This window comes from Polyergus mexicanus, unplaced genomic scaffold (assembly GCF_030449975.1).
Source record: "Polyergus mexicanus isolate NDT 795.1 unplaced genomic scaffold, iyPolMexi1.0 SCAF_9, whole genome shotgun sequence".
Taxonomy (NCBI): domain Eukaryota; kingdom Metazoa; phylum Arthropoda; class Insecta; order Hymenoptera; family Formicidae; genus Polyergus; species Polyergus mexicanus.
Window position 1 is genome coordinate 5,115,499 of NW_027223329.1, and position 21,477 is coordinate 5,136,975.

Below are 21,477 nucleotides of genomic sequence, written 5' to 3' on the forward strand. Positions count from 1 at the left end.
TTTGTTAAATACGAGTATATTGTCACATAGTAATGATTATGAAAATGCAGAATATTTGAAAAATGATTCCACAATCAATTCACATAAGTGTTATGAGACACTTGCAATTGAAAATGACACTATTTCTGAACGAAATAATATATCTATAAAATGTGAAAATGATGAATATATAGAATTGATTGAATCGGATTCAGAACAATCTTCTATGAGCATTTCCCAAGAATCAGTACCTTATATTGCAAATGCAAATACTGAAAATGCAAATACAACAGACGATTTTAAAAATAGTCTTGCTGTCTGGGCTACAGAGTATCAAACTTCACATACTGCTCTCAGAGCATTACTTCAAAGATTAAAACAACATTCTTGTTTTTCAAAATTGTTGTTAGATGCACTTCTACAAACACCAAGAAGACAAGAGATACGTATAGTAATACCGGGAACATGCCATTTTGGATTACTGAATTCTGTATTAGATATATTGACATCCATAAAGGATAATATTGATTGTGTGAAAATAGCTATCAATATTGATGGATTACCACTGTCGAAATCATCCTCACAACAATTCTGGCCCATACTAGGTTCAGTTCTTTCATATGATAATGTTTTTCTAATTGGACTTTATCATGGAAATGAAAAACCGGCAAATGTCAATGATTTTTTAAAAGATTTTGTTGACAAGGTTAAAGATATATGTGAAAATGGCATTAACGTAAATGGTTGTAACATACCATGCAGACTTGCGGCTTTAATTTGTGATACACCAGCGAAAGCATTTGTTCTGTGTGTAAAGGGACATTCTGGATATTTCAGTTGTACCAAATGTCGAACAGAAGGAGAATATGTAGGAAATCGAATATGTTTCCCACAGGTCAATGCACCACTTCGAACAAATGACGATTTCAAACGAAAGATAGATGAAAATTATCACAAACCAGATATCACTTGTAGTTTATTACAAATACCTCATTTTAAGCCTGTTAATGATGTTCCATTAGATTATATGCATTTAATATGTCTGGGAATTATGCGTAAATTAATATACTTATGGCTTGATGGAGAGTTACATTATCGATTACAGTCTAGAGCTGTCCAAGAAATTTCTATACGTTTAGTAACACAATTGAAGCCTTCAATACCTGCAGAATTTGCAAGAAAGCCACGATCAATGAATTGTGTAAAATTATGGAAAGCTACGGAATATAGATTGATATTGTTATACACTGGTCCATTGGCTTTTAAATCTATATTAAAAAAGAATGTGTATATACACTTTCTAATATTACATGTGATTATTAGAATTCTATCTTCACCAGATTTAAACGAATATGTAACTTATGCACAAGATTTGGTACTTCTCTTTATTAAAAGATTTATGAAACTTTATGGAATTTATAATATGTCACATAATATTCACAATTTAATACATCTTATTGATGACGTTAAGAAATTTGGACCGCTTGATAATTTCAGTGCATTCAAATTTGAAAACTATATGCAAATATTAAAGAAATACATAAGAAAAGCGGACAGACCTTTACAACAAGTTATACGAAGATATATTGAAAAAGAAATTAACTCAGATTCATCAACTATTTTATGTTATTAACATTCTGTTATTAACATTAACATTCTGTTGTGGGACATCCAAATTTAATATTATTGCATCATGATGGTCCACTTATATCCAATTGCAAGAATCCACAATATAAAATTGTAAAATACAACGGAATTATATTGAAGAGTAATACACTTGCGGATAGTTGTTGTGGCTTAAATTGTGGTAGCATTGTATCTATAAAAAATATAGCATACTGCACAAAACGAAATATTCCTGTCATTATAGGCCGCGAATTTTTGGAAAAAGAGGATTTATTTAATATGCCTTGTCCATCTTCATTTCTTGGAATTTATATTGTACATTCGTACTCAGATTTGAAATCGTGGCCATTAAAAAATGTTATTAGAAAATATGTGAAGTTACCATATGGAGACGACAAATATGCATTGTTTCCATTGATACATAGTAACATATAATAAAAAACGGCTAAAACGGTAAAAAATATAAATAATTTTATATTTATCTAAATAACAGAATGACTGACACGAAGTTTTATGCAATCGTTGAGTTTGAAGATGGACTTCAAATTGTTCCATACAATTGGCTGAATGAGGATTCCAAGAAAGCCGTTTGGCCTAATTTCACGAATAATAAAAGGTACGACAAGGCGGTGAAATTAATGGAGGAACCGGAACCCACATGGTTGACACATAATATTCGAAAAGTATATGGAACATATTGTAAGTAACATTCTTTTCTTGAATATATATTATTATTATATTAGTTTTCCGTATATAATATTAATATATGTTGATGTTTTTTAATAATTATAGGAAAATGATACATTTTTATTATGATTATATTGTTTTGTTGCAGCAAATTATGGAGTGGCAAGGCAAAAATTGAAACAGGCCGAAGAAGAATCAGATCTTACTTCTACTACTGAAAAAGAAGAATATCTGAAAAAGTCCAGAAAAATCAGAGCTGCTAAAGTCGTAGACACATCAACGAGCAGCAGCGATGAACTTTCGGATGAATTTATAAGGGAATTTTCAAAAATCCCGAAGATTGATAACGTGGCTACATGTAGGAATAAATCAAAAAGTCAAAAAAATCCACAAAAAGGTAAAAGCACTAATAAGGTATAAAGCATTAATCAATTAAAAAAGACTAAAATGTTTCAATAATATATTATTGCATGAATTTTAGATATTAATTACAGAAACATCAATAGAAAAAAATTGAGAATAAAGTGGACAATAATAGAACTATTAATAGAACATTAATAAACAATCAGTGCATTGTAGAAATAGGGGAAAAAGATGATTTTCGTAAGTATAATTTTTGGCGAAATAAATTAAGATTTGTACAAGAGATTTATAAATTTGAATATTGTAAAATATATATTATATATGCTTCTGATATCACACACACACGCACGCACGCACGCACGCACGCACGCACGCACGCACGCACGCACGCACGCACGCACGCACGCACGCACGCACGCACGCACGCACGCACGCACGCACGCACACATTTGCACGCATTTATGTATACAGAGCTTCCCGGTATTATTGCACGAATAATTAATTTTTGGTATATATTCTTGGTACATTCTTTGGATTCCATCTTTTTTACAGAATAAATAATTTTAGTGTTTAACTTTTAGTGTATTAACAGTATTAACTAGTGTATTAACAGTGTATTTAGTGTATTAACAGTATTAATTAGTGTATTAACATTAGTGTATTAACAGTAAAAAATAAGCTGTTTTATCAAGTAAGCTTTACTATAGTATAAATACATAATAAAATCATATTTTTTAATTTCTATTATTTTCATAATTTCAGAAAATTAGAATGTACCTCAAGCAAAATAATAAAGATATAATATTACAGAAAGATAAAAAAATAACACACCTACAAGGAAAAATATTGGAACAAAGCATCAAAAATTCATGAATGCGGAGTAAATATATAAAGTATAAAAATATTGACCTTTTTTGTTCCAGAATTACAAGAGGATGAAAATATCGAACTTTGTGATGGAGAATTGAATGTAATGACTGTGTATGACTGTAACTATAATGTACAAGGTATATATAAATAAATATAAATAAATATATATATATATATATATATATATATATATATATATATATATATATATGCAGAACAATTAGTAATAAATATTTGATTCTAGTATATTTTATTTTTTATAATCTTGTGTTTATGACAAATGAGATAGATATTGTATATTTAGGATTTAATAAATCTATGTAAAAATTGTAAAAATAATATATATAATAATAACATTATTTTATTACTTTTAGAATCACAATATACTGAAAATGTGTCCAACCCTAAAGAGTGCTATGATAAAGATGATGTTAACTCAACTTTATTAGCAATCAACACATCAGGTTCGAAGTTGAATTATAAAAAAAGTTAGTATAAAAATAATTCCTAGTTTACTTATAATTATATATGATATAGTTTGTGTCATAATGTTATTGAGTATGAAACAATTTATCGTCATATACTCTTACACTTTTTCTCATATTTTTAACTTCCCAAATTTTTAAAAAATTTTGTATTTTTTTTATACACCTAAATGTTTTTTATAATAGAAGATTTTCAGCAAAAGACGTGTTATATTGTTCTCTATGTCTTTTGTTGGAAAACACTCGACCTTGACGCTCTTATAATTATTAGAAAAACAAATTGATATGATTTAATAGGAGTATAAGTAATTTTAAAATAACATAATGTAGATCGGAAAAATAAAATGTATATTGACTTAGTTTACATCAATACTTAAATATGCGTACTAAGTATATTATGGCCAATAACAATCATTTCTCGGAAGAATGGGATGACTGTGATTGATCATTATAATATAATTTAGTACGCATATTAAAGTATCGGTGTAAACTAAATCTTTGTAATATGATTGGTTGATATTATATGTAATAATAAAGCCATTACATATTATATCTGATATAAAAAATTAGATCAATAACTAAATCAATGTTTAAATTGTATGTAAATAGTATAGTAATTTTATTTTATTACTTTTAGAGCCACAATGTACTGAAAATTTGCCCAACCCAGAAGAATGCTATAATGATGAGGATAATATTAATGATGATGTTAACTCAATGTTATCAACAAACAATATGCCAAATGTGAATTATGAACAAAGTTAGTATGCAAATAGTTTCTATTTTATTTATGATTATGATATATTTTCATAAGTCCTATATTTAATTATTTATTCGGAAACATTTTTGCATTATATTTCGTTTTTATTTTTCTTTTTTTTTTATATTTTCAATCTAGAATTTTTCAAAAATTTCATCTTTTTCACACATACATGAATTAACTTTTTTCAATGTTTTATAGAAATGGAAAATTTTCAACGATTTGTCGTTAGAAAATTAATAAATTTGGAATTAAAAGTTAATAATATGAGCCAAAAAATGAAATTTATGAACACAAATCAAAAGCTTATATTAGACAAACTTTCACTTACTTCAATTTTCGAAATGGAACAAAGAGAAATTGATATTTTTGAAGATTTACCACTCAAAGATGAGAATAGTCTTCAACTCATGGAAACAAAATTAAAAAATGACTTATCTTATCGGAATCAAATGGTAAATCGAATATCTATATTTCAATCTTAAAAATATTTCAGTATTATAAAATTTCTTTGAGAAAAGGAAGGATAATAGTTTAGGATCTGATGGACAATTTTGAAGAGAATATCAGTAGAAAAATTTTAAACAAATTTTATGTATTGAATATTATTTCTTGCATGATAAAATCATATCTATTTTCTAGATTATGTAATGTATTTGACCCGTGCAACATATGTAAATTTCTCAAAGATAGCAGATGCATATGTATATAAATTATATATTTAGATGAAACAAGTTTTTTTATAGAAATTTTATAAAAAAGCATTTACAAACATATATTTTGTGGAATATTTTTATTCAGAATTGCAGATCCTAAGTTATTTATATTCTTTTTCTCGTTTCGAGATGTTTTATGCAAAGAATAGTTAATAAAATATAATACTATATCATTTTGCTTATACATATTTCGAAAATAACTATTCATAATACTACTTTAAAATAATTTCAGATTAAACAATTGGTACGTTTAACTTGTGACAATATGAAAACCTCATGTTTACGAGTAATAAAATCCATATTATCTAATAATTTGGCGGAGAAATACAGTTGGTACGGAGCAAAAAAAAAACAAAATTTTTCAAAACTGGATATATGCAAAATAATTATGAGTAAGTAAAATATTTAAAAGCAACCTATTTTTTTATTAATAAATTGTATAATTCCTTAACAAATTGAAAGACATTCGTAAATATTTGTAGCATTTATTAATTAATAAAACATATGTTAATATTAATATTTTTCAAGTATCTCTTATATATATTAGAAATAAAGCATACTCATTTCTTACTTGATTAAAATTATATCATAGACATATTTGTTCTTATATTTATTGATGAAATAAAATTAAGTAATGAAAATGTTTCTTTTCAGTAGTAATACTAGGCCGGTTCTAACTCAGGTCCTCCGAGGGGAATGCGGGGCGAGGGGAAACCGCGCGGGCGAGGGGGCATGACGTCACGCGGGCGGAGGGGGATTTTGGTGGCGCGGGGTCCGCGGAGAGGGGGAGGGGACCGCGGCGGAACGGTAGGCGCGGGGTCCGCGGGGAAGAGGGAACGCGAAGGTACGACGTCGCAGCGCGGTGTATTACAAAGGGCGAGTGTCGATGTCCGACAGCTCTATAATTTATTATAAACAAAATAAAACCATCGCGGTGGTCTCTTCATCTTTTTTTCCAGGAAGAGCCGCTCGCGCACTATTGCGCGTAACATTAAAATTAGATGATAAGGCGAGGCGTAACATTAAAATTAGATGATAAGGCGAGCGCCGATGTCCGGCTGCTAGAATTCGCGTCGAGACAGCGTGCATGCGGTCGCCTCGCGCTATCTCCCTCATACTCACCGTCTCACGAACGCTATACTCATCGCACCGACTTACGAACGCTATCCCTTTCCCGCGCTCATGCGAACGCCTCGCGCCGTCCTTCTCCCACACGCGTGCATGCGGTCGCCTCGCGCTATCTCCCTCATACTCACCGTCTCACGAACGCTATACTCATCGCACCGACTTACGAACGCTATCCCTTTCCCGCGCTCATGCGAACGCCTCGCGCCGTCCTTCTCCCACACATTACGGCATCGTACCTTAAGATCGCGCGCGGTTTGTACTGAGGATATGCAAGGAAGGGAAGCGAAAGAAATACATAATCATTTTTTTTTTCATTTTTTTAACATATTTATTTATTTATATATTACCATACATCACCCCGTCTCAAGGTTTCAGACAAAATTTCATCCACAGCATAAGCTAATAGTTCGCAATCTATGATAGATGTTTTATCATAGACTTCGCGCAAGATTTTAACCGCAGAATCTCTCTCGGAGCCAAACATATTACTTTGCAAACTCCGAACAAATTGATCGAAACTATCATTTACAGCTTCTAGATTCCCGCACAGCTTCAAATATTCGTGATTAACACAGTATTCGAGTTCGAATAAGAAAAATATAGTTGACGATTTCATGTACAAGCAAGAATCGCGCAACGTAAGTTTGACAACACTCGCATCACTTATTTTAACAATCTCAATTGTTAAATCGTTAATCCATATCGGTGCATGATTAGGCGTCTGTACAAGTTGTTCAATGTCCGCTCGTTTCAGCATTAGCGATTCCCATGTATCGATAGACAAAACGATTCGGTTGCCTCGGTTATCGCCCAGATGCAGTTCCACGTAAGATGTTATTCCAACGCTGATTCCGATATCCAAGTATTTATAAGCAGTGCGCGTCAAAGCAAATCTGCGTACCAAAATACGTGGTTTATCGCATCTGAAAAAATATAAAAATATGAAATAGCATGGAAAAAACATATATGAAAAAATATATAAAAATATATAAAACATTTGTGATACTTACAAATCAAGTGGTTTCTTGTACGGCTTAACTTCATCTCGTGGTTTCTTGCACGGTTTAATTTCGTCTCGTGGAACGTAGTAATTCGCGCGTTTGCAACCGTTGCTGGTGCTTCCTTCAGCGGAGTACATTTTGTCTCTCGGTTATGAGAAGTGAACCGTTGGTACTAGCGGTTGATGCGACACTGATCGTATAAAAATTAATCGAATATACGTGACGCTTATGTTTCAAAAGTATGATGTGGTGGGAGATCAATGCTCTGAAAATTTAGGAGAAGGGGAAACGGTCAACGTATGATGCGATGGGAGATTATTGTTCTGAAAATTTAGGAGAAGGGGAAACGGCCAACGTTAAAAAGAATTCTTAGAAACGACTCGCGAGGAAAGGAGTGGGAAGGGGAAACGACCAACGTTAAAAGGAATTCTTAGAAACGACTCGCGAGGAAAGGAGTGGGGAGAATAAGAAATAAAAAAACATTAAATACGTTTACACATTTTATTTATAAAAATATTACAATTTTTTTTGGTATTGCGACCACCAGTTAAATATTTTTAATACATTCTGTAATGCGCAATTCTTAACATGTTTTCCGCATCGTATAGTATTAGCAACATCTAGATTATTTAAAGATTCAATATCTTCGTAATCAGCATCCAAAGTCTCGATGATTAAATTTTCTCTCGCAAGATTCTCGAGCAAATCCACCAGCCATTCCCGTTTCTGACATCCCTTAACGTACACGAGAGTCGATGTCTCGTCATCCTCTTCTGTTCCAAGCACGGCTGATGTAATCAAGCGTTTAGCCATGCTGTACGGCACGTTTCCGTCTTCCCATCGTAATCCATGGTGATTCGCGATCAGCCAGGAAGCGCGGGATTTGTCGGATTTCGTGAGGAGATTCCATGGTAGGGGGTATGTAAAAATGTAATGCGTCAGAACGGTCCCCTTTTTCAGCACCGCCACCTCCTTTACGACAAATTTCATCCCGACGAAGAATCCTTGTAGGTCCACGAACGTTGGTACAGACATAACGTTTTTCTTTTTTATATCGACACGTCGAGAACAAGACTGCGATTGATCCTGATGTATTATAGATTTTATATCGTCTCATTCCCCTTAGGTGATTTTGCGCACAACATTGGTCAACGGGTTGTACTGAATCACGCGGTCGTGTATGATGAGGCAGTACGCTGTGGTATTCGGCGGCACGTTCTCCTTACACTCGAATTCCAATCTCACATCCACGGTTGCGCTTTTGACCGATTCGTTTTGTCGAGAGCAATCGATGATCACGAATGGACCGTTACGTAAAAATTGCGTGACGGTGAGACTCGGCTCGAGATACTCGTATCCGTAATACTTTTTGCAGAAACGTTGATACGTATCGTACAAAATCGACCATCTGTTTTTATCGAAATCCAGATTCATATCGTCGTACGGATAACATTCCGAGTTCAGATAGAGTTTCACGTTGGTCAATTTGCAGTCGTCGAATCGACTCGTATCCTCGGACATGACGTTCTTCCGACCTGTCTGCAGAACGAAAACAACGTATCGCGGCTTCTCCAGCTGAGTCGCGGTCTTAATGGGCCACGAATGGTTGGTTGTACGCTGCAATAGCGGAAATTCGTACAGATCCCACGAGCGAAAACCCATACTGAGGTATTGTCCGCTTTCCAAGGCGCGCAGCATCGATAACTTGTTAATCTCGTTCAATACGACGTGCGGCATTCGCCATTGTATCTTGAATATGTCGATCACAGGCTCCAACACCAAATTTCCAATCAGGCAATTGTTGTCGTTGCGCGATCGTATTAAGATCAATTCGTGACGAGCGTTAATCACCACGCGCCTGTAATCCTCGCAAAATCCCAATAACATGTAGAGCGGTACGCAAAAATTAAAGTATCCATTCGTGTTAGTAGGCGAATCCCAGCCGGCGTTTCTCATAATCACGGTTCTATCGGATGATATCGTTACATAGTTCTTGAGTGTGCTGGTTATTCCCACATTTCTGCTACGATCAATCTCCACACCGTCGAGTTCGTATCGAATCTCATCGAACATGAACGCGACGCAATTATTTCCCAGTACCACATCAAACCCTTCAGCTGGTTTGTTTATCTTTAGTTTTCCCTCGATGTATAGAAAACTCTCATATGGCAACGTATACAGATCCTGTTGTTGTATGGGTATTCGTATCTCATCGCTGTGCTCAAACGTCGTATTGGCGTACGGGTTGTACGTGTGAGTCTCGATCTTGACGATACGATCATCAAAGACCGGCTCGCCTTCGATGTTAAGGATATCGGTCATGTTTTCTCAGATATTTCGCACCGCGAATCCCAAAGATTGCAAAAATTCAACGTTTGACGCGTTGAGTTTCTTTTTCTTGGCGCAACCGGATAATCGAATATTAGCGAATGTTGACGTTGTTGTCGTTGTTGTCGCGTTATCTTTCGCTCCGCTCAACACGAGCATCTCATGTATCGCGCGCTAATTTTGTCGCCGTCGTACGTGCAATCTGATGGTGATCTCTTCTCCTCGAAAATCGAGCAATCGTCCGGCTTGATCCGCGACGCGTATCGTTAGATCCGTAATGCTCCGCGCGATGATCGGCAGGTAAATGATCTGCGCCGGCGTTTCCGATATCTTATATCCTGGCGGCACGCTCGGTGAAAATTCATGTATCGTATGAACGCGTTTGCCATTGCTGTACGCACCAGCGGTCACGTTACACTCTACGCGGATAATATTTACGTTGATGATATTAATCGGTATGTCCGATTGGTGCCAGTGTCCCGGCTGCAATATACGCTTCGACGAGAATCCCAGCAGCGATCCAATGTTGTTGGGTTTGTTAAAGTTTACTCTGAAAGCGCACTTGATTTCGCTATTCATCGTATTGTAATTAGCACGGAGCACTATCGGGTATTCTACAACCTCGTCTTCGTCACCGTTCGCTCGAACGGTCTCCTCTCGCGATATCCCCGTGATATCACCGCGTTTGTCGACACGATTGCCAGAGCGAACTACGCGTCGCGGGCGTTTCCGTGAAATTGCACGTTTCAAAAACTCGTGTATTGCGTGTATCTCGTACGATCCCTCGGGAATCGTAATTTCCGTGTCATCCTCATCGAAATAAAATTTATTATTCGAGGAATTCACGTTCGATATCGTATGATAAGTCTCAAAATTTGTTAGACCGAGCTCGTAATCACCATCGCTCAAATCTATGGCCGGATGGTAGTGTGCCGCGAGGACGCTACTCTTCCCGGTCAGCGTGAATGTCATAGACATGTCGACAAAACTGCTTAACGAATACTGAATCTTAACGGCGCATTGTCAGGCTTTAAGTTCGCACCGATTGTCGTCGACCGTTTGGAGAAACCGCAGACACAATTGTCCGCAGATGCTTTGATCGTAAGATTGAAAGGACGCGCGATTGTACTCGATCTTCGTCACATTCCATCCGAAATATCGCACCAATTCATTCGGAGGTCGAAGATTACCAAAACCGTCGAAATATATAACGCGATTTCCCCTCTTTGCGTACGCTACCCAATGAGTACCCGGTCCTTTGGCGTTATCCAAATTCACGATACCGCTTTCGTTTCGATATATACCACCGATCGGTAACGAATCACGCATGAAAACCCCTCTAAAGTACGGTATACGCATACGTTTCGCCAATTGTTCTAATTGTATGTTCGTTGTCACACCCATAGGCATTTTTAGCGTCTTTTTGACGTTTTTTTTTTTTCTTCGTTGCCACTCCTTGTCCACGTTTGTACGGGCCGAGATATAGTCCCTGTCCGTATTTATACGGAGCGAGATAAAGCCCGCGACCTTCCATCGCGCGATCGTGGCGTTGCAGCTCCTCCAGCTGACGGCGCGCGGCTTTGCTGTCGTTCACCGCCTTGGCCACGCCAGCCGCTCCGCCGATCAAGGATCCGAGCGCACCCAACATCGGTAGAATCGGCAATACACCGCCTCGTTTCGCTGTCGGAAGTATCCGCTTTTTCGTCGACCTTTTCCGCGTAGTCCTCATCTTCGTCTTTGTCTTCGTTTTCATACCCATGCCGATTTTTGTCTTGGCTTTCATCGCTGCCCAAACAGCTGTAGCTGCGGCTCTCTCACCGAGAGTCGAATCTTTCGCGACGATGCGAGTTCGCGCTTTCTCGGCGAGTATCCTGTCAGCCGCGTGTCTCTCGGTGAGATCGGTGTTCCGGGAATACGCTCTATCGTGCTCGCGACAGGCCGCGTCCAATGGATTTATACCCCGATCACCTCTCGCCAATCGTTTTTCCAAATGAGTGCCCGGACCGCAAAACTGATAGCCGGGGATATGTAACTCGAAAGGAAGGGCGTTTATCGCACGATTTAATAGGCCTGTACCTATTTTCGTTGACATTCGCCGCAATCTTTTATCAACGGTGCTGGACCGTCGATGTGCGTTCGCTGCCACGGTTGATTGTAATGTTCGTAACAGCGTCGATATTGTTGAACCTCTAAATCCGCTTTTATATGTTCCGGAAGCTTGTCACAGGTAGTGGATGTGATCGCCGCACATTCGCAACAGAACAACTTTCGGCACAAATTGTAACTGTTCGGCGCTCAAATCGCAAATATCGGAAGGTCTCGACAGTAGGACGAACATTTTCGTTACTGAGCGATTCGCGGTTCCGCGCACCTATAAATAGGCGTTCGATCCAGCGTTCCTCAGTCGATAGTGTGAAAAATGAGATTCGTGCGACAACCTTTGGCGATACGCGTGACGAATTGCGACGACAGATTACGATCGATGGGGGACAACGCGGAGATGCGCAAGCATGGCGCGATGCTACCGACTACTATACGCGCGATCGTTTGCGGTCCCTCGAATTGCGGTAAAACCAACGTTCTGATAAGCCTGCTGGAAAGTCCGCACGGTGTACGTTTCGAAAACGTGTACGTGTACTCAAAGTCGTTGCAACAACCAAAATATCGATATCTGGAGAATTTGCTGACATCGATCGACGAAATCGGCTACTTCACGTTCTCCAACAACAGTGACGTCATTCCGCCGAGCGAGGCGCGTCCAAACTCGATCTTTGTGTTCGATGACGTAGCATGTGATAAGCAAGATGCTGTGAGAGAGTACTTCTCAATGGGTCGGCACTCGAGCGTCGACTGCTTTTATCTCTGTCAGACGTACGCGAGAATACCTAAACATCTGATACGCGACAACGCGAACCTGCTGATCCTGTTCAAACAGGATGGTACCAACCTGAAACATGTGTACAACGATCACGTGAATACCGACATGCCGTACGATGAATTTTGCGCATTGTGTCGCGATTGTTGGCAATGCAAGTATGGATTCGTAGTGATAGATAAAGACAGCTCGCTCAACGATGGGCGATACAGAAAAGGATTTAACGTGTTCGCGATACCGCAAAACGATTAGTCGTTGCCGATACTTCGTCGGAGGTGAAATATAAGAGAGAGATTGACATTTTTTTTTTTTTTTTTGCTTTTCCGCGATGGCTGCGATCGATAAGAGCGAGGATATTCGCGAGCGCGAGAAGATTGCGAGGGCAATTGTGAAAACGAGCGAATCGATTCGCAAGAAACATCGCGCTTTGAAGACCGGTAAGATCGATGAGGATATCGTGTTGGACAGGCGCTTTAGACCTCTCATCGAGCCGCTACAAAAGATCGTCGACAACTCTAGCTCGATCGCTGTGAAGAACGAGCCGGGGAGTAACACCGACGCGGGAATCGAAGCGTTATCCATCCCGAAGCGCGAGAAAGATGATGCGACACCGCAAAAAAGAAAACGATCCAACTTCAGGTCGGATCGCTCACCAGCACCGCATAAATCGAAACGGTCGGACCCTCTACTGGATGTATCGCCGATAACCTCTACACCATCAGCGTCAATGAGAACCGTACAACCTACGATGCCCGAATTACTCGCGAACGAGGATGTTTTTGAAACCACGGACGACTCGCTCGTGACATCCGTCCGAAATCAGTTGCAAACACTGGAAGGCCGAGAAACGCTGCGAGATCAGTTAGGTCCGCTGGGTCGGAGGTACGTCTGGCCTGTCCTGAGCGGCGATCGAGAGAGCGGTATTGACACCGTGTACGGTGTTTATTTCGACAACGATGGAATGATGTTCGGTAATAAACGTTTTGACGTGGACAACGCGGATAACATAATTATCGACGGCGTACGATACGTCGGCACACCTGGTCTTTACGAGTTAATCTTCAAAAAAGTCCCCGATGACGTCATCTATACGGAGGATGACAAGCAAACGTACAAGAGTATGCTGTTGACGACGAACGCGCATAAACGCAATCACGATGCGCAGGGTCGATTAATGGGCAACAGGGGATACAAGTACAAAGAAATAATCGCAAAGCTGATACCGATCGAATCCAAAAAAACAAAATCTGGAAAGGGATTATTCGCGCTTCGCGCGATGACGCTAACCGATAACAAGATCGATTACGTGCACTGGGACGATCCCAACGAGTTGGTGGATCGTTTACGATTGCTCGACGCTTCGCACCAAGCGGGCCACAACGGCCACGACAACGAGATCCTATCGATCATCGAGGAACTTCGCGAAGCCGGTATTATTATAAATTAAGCGGTATCTCGGCAAAACTAATCAATCGATCGACCGACGTCTCTCGCATCGATGATGCGCATCAACAAATTTGGAATGTCCGAGCAGAGCAAAGACGCGACGAATGCCATTTCGTATCGTCGATGGAACGGAGTAATGAGAAATTTCATGCGCGATAACGCTCTGTGTCGCACCGTTACGGACTTTGACGCGAGGTCGCGCAAGATTCGTCGTGTAGCGCAACCTGTGGCTGATACCGACGCCATCAACAAACTGTACGTGGATCAATGCGTTAAAACGTTGAGAAATCAACTGAAAGAGTTAGACGAGAAGCTTGCAGCGTTAGAGAAAGACGTGCGAGCGTTACAGATCGTGGTAAACGAGCTTCGGCGTGCGAATATCGCTAGATTAGAAACGTCAACGAACGACAACGAAACGACGACGAAACGTTAACGAAACGTCAACGAACGACAACGAAACGTCAACGAAACGTCAACGAACGACAATGGACGACAAGAAACGGTTCACGGACAGCTACGGACGGTTCACGAACGGCTACGAACGGTTGAAGGACGGTCGAACGGTTCAGGAACGGTTATCGGACGGTTATCTAAAGGCTCAGGAACGGTTCAGGAACGGCTGCGAACGAATTAGGAACGGCTACCGAACGGGTCAGGAACGGCTACGAACGGCTATCGAACGGCTATCGAACGGCGACGAATGACGGATGACAAAGAACCACTATTGAAAGACGATGACCGGGAATAAACGGTTATTGAGTGGTTAAAAGTTAGAGATATAAATTATAGTGTAATTTCTTTACACGTATTATTACGCACCGACTAGCCGCACCGCTAAAAACATGACATCGTTAAAATCCAACGGACGTAAAAATATCGAGAAGCTACGACTCGTCGAGGAACTGCATGCTTCGGCGAGAAGAAATTTTCCCCGAAGACGCGTCGTAGTGCGGGGTTACGATGACCTGTGGCAAGCCGACATCGTCGAGATGCGTCCGTACTCTCGTTTCAACAGAGGGTACCACTACATACTCACCGTCATCGATGTGTTGAGCAAGTACGCGTGGGCCGTACCGCTCAAGAATAAAGGTGGAAGCGAGACGGCTGACGCTATCGCGGAGATAATTCGAAATAGCGAGAGGCGTCCGAAAAATATGCAAACCGATATGGGGAAGGAATTTTACAACGCCAACGTGCAACGTCTCGTGAAGAAACACGACATCAATCATTATTCCACGTATTCGGTGTTGAAGGCATCGGTCGTCGAACGATTCAATCGTACGTTAAAGAACGATATGTGGAAGATGTTTACGCTCAACGGAACTTACAAGTGGGTCGACGCGTTGCCGCGACTCGTATCGGATTACAACACGCGCAAGCATCGAACGATCGGTATGCGACCCGCCGACGTTACCCCCGCGATCGCCGAAAGACTCTTGGATACTGTGTACAGCGCGATAAAGATCGCGGGTCCGGCAAAGTTCAAAGTAGGTGACCCGGTACGCGTTAGCAAGTACAAGACGATCTTCGAGAAGGGTTACACGCCAAACTGGACCACCGAAGTGTTTAAGATCGTTAAAGTGCAACGTACTAATCCCGTAACTTATCTACTCGAGGACTATCGCAAAAAATCTGTCGCTGGAGCGTTCTACGAGTACGAGTTGCGTCGCGCGACTTATCCGGACGTGTATCTCGTGGAGAAAGTACTGCGCAGGAGAGGTGACGAGGTTTACGTCAAATGGTTGGGATTCGATGGATCGCACAACTCTTGGATACACAAGGACAATGTGGTTTAATTCGTACAAACTGTATTTTATTTTTTTAACATATAAAGAATATGAAATACATATAAAGTATCTGAAATATAAAAAATATATGTAAGATGTATACAGCATATAAAATATGAAATATAAAAAAGAAAAAAGAAAGATAGGAATATATATATTTCTTTTGTTTTCCTTGTACATACATACATACATACATACATACATCATACATACATACGTGCATACATTACATACATTACATACATACATACATACATATATACATTGCATACATTACATATATACATACATTACATACATACATACATATATACATACATTACATTACATTACATTACATTACATTACATTACATTACATTACATTACATTACATTACATTATAAGGGTATCCGGTAATGTCCCCACGGTAGGGTGTCGGTCGAATCAGGTACGATATATCGCTTGTCGTCGTACGGACTTAGAGCGATTTTTGTCTCGCTGATTGTGTACACTTCGTGCAATTTTGATCTTATGCAGGATTGTTGTCGAGTCATTTCAATGTCATCGCGCAGACACCGCGTGTAATCGTCGAACGTTATCGTTCTCGCTACGACGTTACGCTTGACACCTTTAACCTTTTTTGTATCCTTTTTACTATTTACTCGCAACGCGTACATTTTTGCTCTAAGCCCGACAAATTCAGTCATGATCGCACCGTTATTCTCGTCCTTCATCAAACCCGGCACTTTCTTGTTCTCGAGCGGTATACCGTACGCGTTGTTAGCCGGATAATCGCTCGTGTCGAATCTAGCGATATCGCGTTTCATATTCTCGTACACACCCTCGCACTCGATGTGATAAATCAAACTGTCTGTATCGGTGTACATTATTTTACAATTTTTGCGATATAACGGTAACATGTACTCGTGGTGAAATTCGTATAAACACACTTTCGATATATCGAGTATACACATACCGACATAGATCGGTTTATTGAATTTCACCTCGAGGTTGCGCAGTTCAACGGCGACCAAATTTTCCGAAAAGACGCTTCTGCTATGAAAATTTGGTTTCGCGATCATCGCCTCCGCGCCGTATCGCCCGTCCCACTTTGTTAATAATTTTACATCGACGTGATTGCGCACGTTTTCCATAGTTTTTCCGAATACCGCGTTGTTCATTAACTTGTATAAATTTTTCTCGAAATCGTTCGTCGCGCGCGTTCTAAACCGGGTGTTGAGTTCGATGTAATCGCGGAGCCATGCGGATTGAGCGAATTGCAATACGCGATGTATCTTTGCGATGCGAAGGCCGTGACGCGTGCATTGCTGTAGGTTGCTATAGTGTATGACGTAACGCTTCTTATCGTATAAAGTCGCGAGGAGCTTATCCTGCCGCTTGGCGGGCGGCTTATCGCGCGTTGGACAGAACGGTAGATCAACGTGCGCGTCGTGAAGATGTTGCGGATACTCCAGATCGACCTCGAGAATATAACCTGTGGTTGAATCCGAAGCGATCGCGCTAACGTCAAAGTCAGAGATGTCGTCGACCCATCGAAAATCGGCATAGGGCAACGGTTGACACATTGCCCAACCGTACAAGTTGTTTACATCGAAATACATCATGTACGACGATGGTTTCGATGGGTCGTAAGACGGCATGTACTTGTTATTGGCTCGCGCGTATCTGCCGGAACATTGGCTCAGGCCACCGCGTATTCCCCGTTCGATAAACATAACCATATCGATATCGGTAAGTAATTCGAACGTAATATTCGTATGTTTTAGCATCGCATCCCACGTGTATCCGGGAAGAGTATAATAATACGCGGGGTCGAGCCCGTAACTCTCGATACATTTGTTGCGAAAATTTTCAAAAACGTCGGCCAATAACAAGACATCCGTTTTTAAATACAAGTCGCTGTATTCGCCTAGCGTTCGAACGGAGAACCGCTTCCAAACGTTTTCGGCGTGCGCGTAGTCGCTCTCGGATACGGTGTCACCGGTCAAGGAACTATAAAATGATTCGCGCGGTGGTAAACACGTATCGTGCAACCTATCGACACAGTCGATGTATTCGTATGGAAAGACACCTTTTCGCGTCAATAAATTGAACTCTTCGATCGATAAATTTTGAAATTTTGATTTTAAAATTTGAAGTTTATCGTTATTTAGAAACGATGTCAATTTTTCGAGACTAGTACTGAGAAATTTGTACGAATCGATGAACCGTAACTTTATATCGCTTCGGCAATCTGATTTTTCGGCGGTATCTTTAACGTGTTTCGTGAATGAAATATATTTTTCTTTCGTTATCGGTAGTACGTTGATCGAGCCTTCGAACGCGGTAGCTATTTCCTCGATGATAAAATGTGAATCGTAACCGGATAAATTGTGAAATACTATGGGAATGCAAAAAGAGTCTTTATAATTTAAATTGCAGTTTGAATGCGCGGGACCTCGATACCGCCCGGTAAGATGGCAATGATCGCGTACGCGCGTGTCGTCTTGCGCGAACGGTTTTTCGCAAATATGACAGTGTGTCGCGCTGTGAAACTTTTCCCGCTCATCTCGCGTTAAATTTATCATGGGGACATTCGTGGCTAAAATAATCTTTACGCGTTGCGCTAAATTTTTTAATTTTTCCACGAACCACGAAACGCAATCGGTACTACGGTGAGAATGATACGCGGATAACGATTCGTCGTACGAACAATGTACATAATAAGCTACGCTAAATACTTGATGATGCTGAAACGTGTACGTAGACGCCATCGGATCACCGTCGGTCTTCCTCAGCACGCACTCCAAGTCGGCGTATACGACGAAGGGAAGTCGCTCCTTTCTGTTGTAGTTGTTGAACGCGAGCCACTTGTCTTTATCGCTCGGTAACCGGATAGCGCACTCGTTCATTTCTCGGCAATCTACAATGTGCGACTGCAACTTATCGTCCGATCCAAAATAGTGTAAACATCTGTAAAAAAATAATAATTAATTTTTCTTTCGTATATTTTATATATATATATATATATATTGCATTTTTATTAAATATATACGTACCGATCGCAGATATATTTCTTGTGTTCTTTTTTGTTCAATTGCGAGCTCACGAGGCGGGATAAATTCTTGATCCACGCAAAATGTCCGACGTCTTGCGAATCTTGCATGTACAGCAAGTTGACGTGTCTATCCTTCTTTTGTTCGCTCAAACGTATCGGGACAATGTTATTTTCTTTTTCGATGCAGTATACATTTATCGAAATGTTGTTGTGAAGTTCAAATTTTTTAATTTGACTCAATGTCATCGGAAACTCAATGTCTTGGAGATTTAACACTGTCGTATAATGTGGATACGAAGATTCCCGTTCCGCGTTTCTTTCAGCTGGATGTAGAGCGGCGACCACCGCCCACGCGAAACACGCATTGTCTTTGGATTGCACGTTTATTACCGCTCTCTTCATTGTTATTTCTCGCGGTAATTTAATATGACACCCCGCGCGCATTGGATTATATTTATTTATATTTACAGTTAAATCGAGAATTCGCGACAAAGCCCACCCGCTATCGCGTTCTTGAAATTCTTCGAGCGAGGCAAGCGTGGGCTCGACGACGCGTCGCTCGTACCACTCGTGTAAATCGGACGTACGAAAGAGTTCATAGTTTCTGGTATTTACACTTTTATTTGCGCTCTTATCACCCGACACGAATTCACCGTTGAACACAGTGTTCACTTTCACGTTATTATGTCTTTCCATAACTTTTTGCACGTGTTCGAGCACGATGTCTTTGGCGTCCTCGAGAAATTGTCGCGGTTCGATATAATCTGCGTTAATCACCGCACCGGTCAGTATACGGTTTTCGAACGCGGTATCGATCTCTCGCCAAACGAGTCTTTCCGCGGTATTGTCACCACTGTAATCACCACCGCTGTGTATAAATCGTCTCTCTAATCGAGTCCTCGCACCCTCGACTCGCGCGATTCTAGCCACCAAAGATTGTCGAACTCCGATCGAGAGTCGCGGACGCTTGACACGACTGTGTTCTTCGAGCTGTTTGATAAATTCCTCGCATCGCTGTGCCCACGCGAAATACTCGCCCAAGGTAGCGACTCGACGCGACAGCTCCAACAGGTCGCGTTCGGTTTGCTCGGTGTTTTCCATGTTTTTATTATTATTATTTTTTCACACTTTTTATGCCAATGTTTTTTTTTTTACTGTGTGCAAATTAGGCACATATTGCACGGAAAGATCTGATACGCCGGAAATTTTCAATTGGAGAAGGACCGGCCACTTATCACGTCGTATATCTCAATCACAAAAATTTACATGTACCCGCTGTACCTCTTTCAGTCGATATACGGACCGTAAGCTTTCAAATCGCATACTGAGTTTTTGACACCCTTCGTTCTTCATTATATATTTTTAATCTATCGCGTTATGGTATCGCGAAACGTATCCCGACAAGCGACGCGATAAACAGCTCTTCCTGGAAAAAAAAAGATGAAAAGAGCACCGCGATGGTTCTATCTTGTTTATATTATTATTATTTATAAATTATCGAGCAGCCGGAAATCGGCGCTTGCCTTATATTTCAGACATCGACACCCGCCTTTTGTAAGTACACCGATAAACATGTCTCGACGCGAATTCTAGCAGCCGGACATCGGCGCTCGCCTTATCATCTAATTTTAATGTTACGCCTCGCCTTATCATCTAATTTTAATGTTACGCGCAATAGTGCGCGAGCGGCTCTTCCTGGAAAAAAAGATGAAGAGACCACCGCGATGGTTTTATTTTGTTTATAATAAATTATAGAGCTGTCGGACATCGACACTCGCCCTTTGTAATACACCGCGCTGCGACGTCGTACCTTCGCGTTCCCTCTTCCCCGCGGACCCCGCGCCTACCGTTCCGCCGCGGTCCCCTCCCCCTCTCCGCGGACCCCGCGCCACCAAAATCCCCCTCCGCCCGCGTGACGTCATGCCCCCTCGCCCGCGCGGTTTCCCCTCGCCCCGCATTCCCCTCGGAGGACCTGAGTTAGAACCGGCCTAGTATTACTACTCTTTTCCAGATGTGATACGAAAATCACATACTAATGTGACGGACGAGCAGCTTGCCGCGCCTATAAAAATATGGCTAGCCCATGCTAAAGAGCGCATGGAGCGTTCTCGAAATATACAAGAATGAATCTTATGGATTCCCGAGTGTGCGAAGCAGCAACAATAGTAAAGCCTATTGCACAGTGCAAAGGAACAGGCAATAGGAACAGGGAATAACATAGGCAATAGAAATAACCACATTTCAATTTACCAGAAACTGTGTATCAATGCACAATGGAATGTGGAATAGGCAATAGGAATAAAATTTCCGGCGCGTTGGATTTCCTATTACCTATTCCATATTCCATTGTGCGTTGATATACACCCAGTCAGCCAGGTCTGTTCTAA

At 40.4% G+C, this 21,477-nt stretch overlaps 5 protein-coding genes across 5 annotated transcripts; 3 read left to right on the top strand and 2 right to left on the bottom strand.

Annotated features, from left to right (window-relative positions):
• The first annotated feature begins 205 nt into the window (after positions 1-205).
• Positions 206-2,040, top strand: LOC138936503 (uncharacterized). The gene is given in 2 exon segments (XM_070301941.1): positions 206-1,600; positions 1,603-2,040. Coding segments are annotated over 2 exon segments (1,833 nt in total).
• LOC138936504 (putative leucine-rich repeat-containing protein DDB_G0290503) lies at positions 1,933-21,295 on the top strand. Its single transcript, XM_070301942.1, has 8 exons — positions 1,933-2,304; positions 2,441-2,689; positions 3,579-3,662; positions 3,900-4,013; positions 4,648-4,770; positions 4,972-5,225; positions 5,719-5,878; positions 21,102-21,295. Exons 1-8 carry the CDS (start codon positions 2,100-2,102, stop codon positions 21,215-21,217), a joined length of 1,305 nt encoding a protein of 434 aa, XP_070158043.1. The 5' UTR covers positions 1,933-2,099; the 3' UTR covers positions 21,218-21,295.
• LOC138936420 (uncharacterized) lies at positions 13,147-14,290 on the top strand. Its single transcript, XM_070301843.1, has one exon. The coding sequence runs from the start codon at positions 13,147-13,149 to the stop codon at positions 14,263-14,265; it is 1,119 nt and encodes a 372-aa protein (XP_070157944.1). The 3' UTR covers positions 14,266-14,290.
• On the bottom strand, positions 16,431-17,188 carry LOC138936230 (uncharacterized). Its single transcript, XM_070301458.1, has one exon. The coding sequence runs from the start codon at positions 17,184-17,186 to the stop codon at positions 16,431-16,433; it is 756 nt and encodes a 251-aa protein (XP_070157559.1). The 5' UTR covers positions 17,187-17,188.
• LOC138936421 (uncharacterized) lies at positions 17,213-20,191 on the bottom strand. Its single transcript, XM_070301844.1, has 3 exons — positions 19,092-20,191; positions 17,263-19,005; positions 17,213-17,216 (listed from the first exon to the last, which is right to left on the bottom strand). The coding sequence occupies exons 1-3, from the start codon at positions 20,189-20,191 to the stop codon at positions 17,213-17,215; spliced, it is 2,847 nt and encodes a 948-aa protein (XP_070157945.1).
• Positions 21,296-21,477: the final 182 nt, after the last annotated feature.

Bases quoted from the DNA above. Each gene is read 5' to 3' on its own strand.
- LOC138936230 (XM_070301458.1), bottom strand. From the start codon at position 17,186: ATGGAAAACGTGCGCAATCACGTCGATGTAAAATTATTAACAAAGTGG.
- LOC138936420 (XM_070301843.1), top strand. From the start codon at position 13,147: ATGGCTGCGATCGATAAGAGCGAGGATATTCGCGAGCGCGAGAAGATT.
- LOC138936504 (XM_070301942.1), top strand. From the start codon at position 2,100: ATGACTGACACGAAGTTTTATGCAATCGTTGAGTTTGAAGATGGACTT. The intron at 4,014-4,647 runs GTTAGTATAAAA...TATTACTTTTAG, and splicing joins GAAGTTGAATTATAAAAAAA to AGCCACAATGTACTGAAAAT. The intron at 4,771-4,971 runs GTTAGTATGCAA...AATGTTTTATAG, and splicing joins AAATGTGAATTATGAACAAA to AAATGGAAAATTTTCAACGA.
- LOC138936421 (XM_070301844.1), bottom strand. From the start codon at position 20,191: ATGGAAAACACCGAGCAAACCGAACGCGACCTGTTGGAGCTGTCGCGT. The intron at 19,006-19,091 runs GTACGTATATAT...ATTTTTTTACAG, and splicing joins AAGAAATATATCTGCGATCG to ATGTTTACACTATTTTGGAT.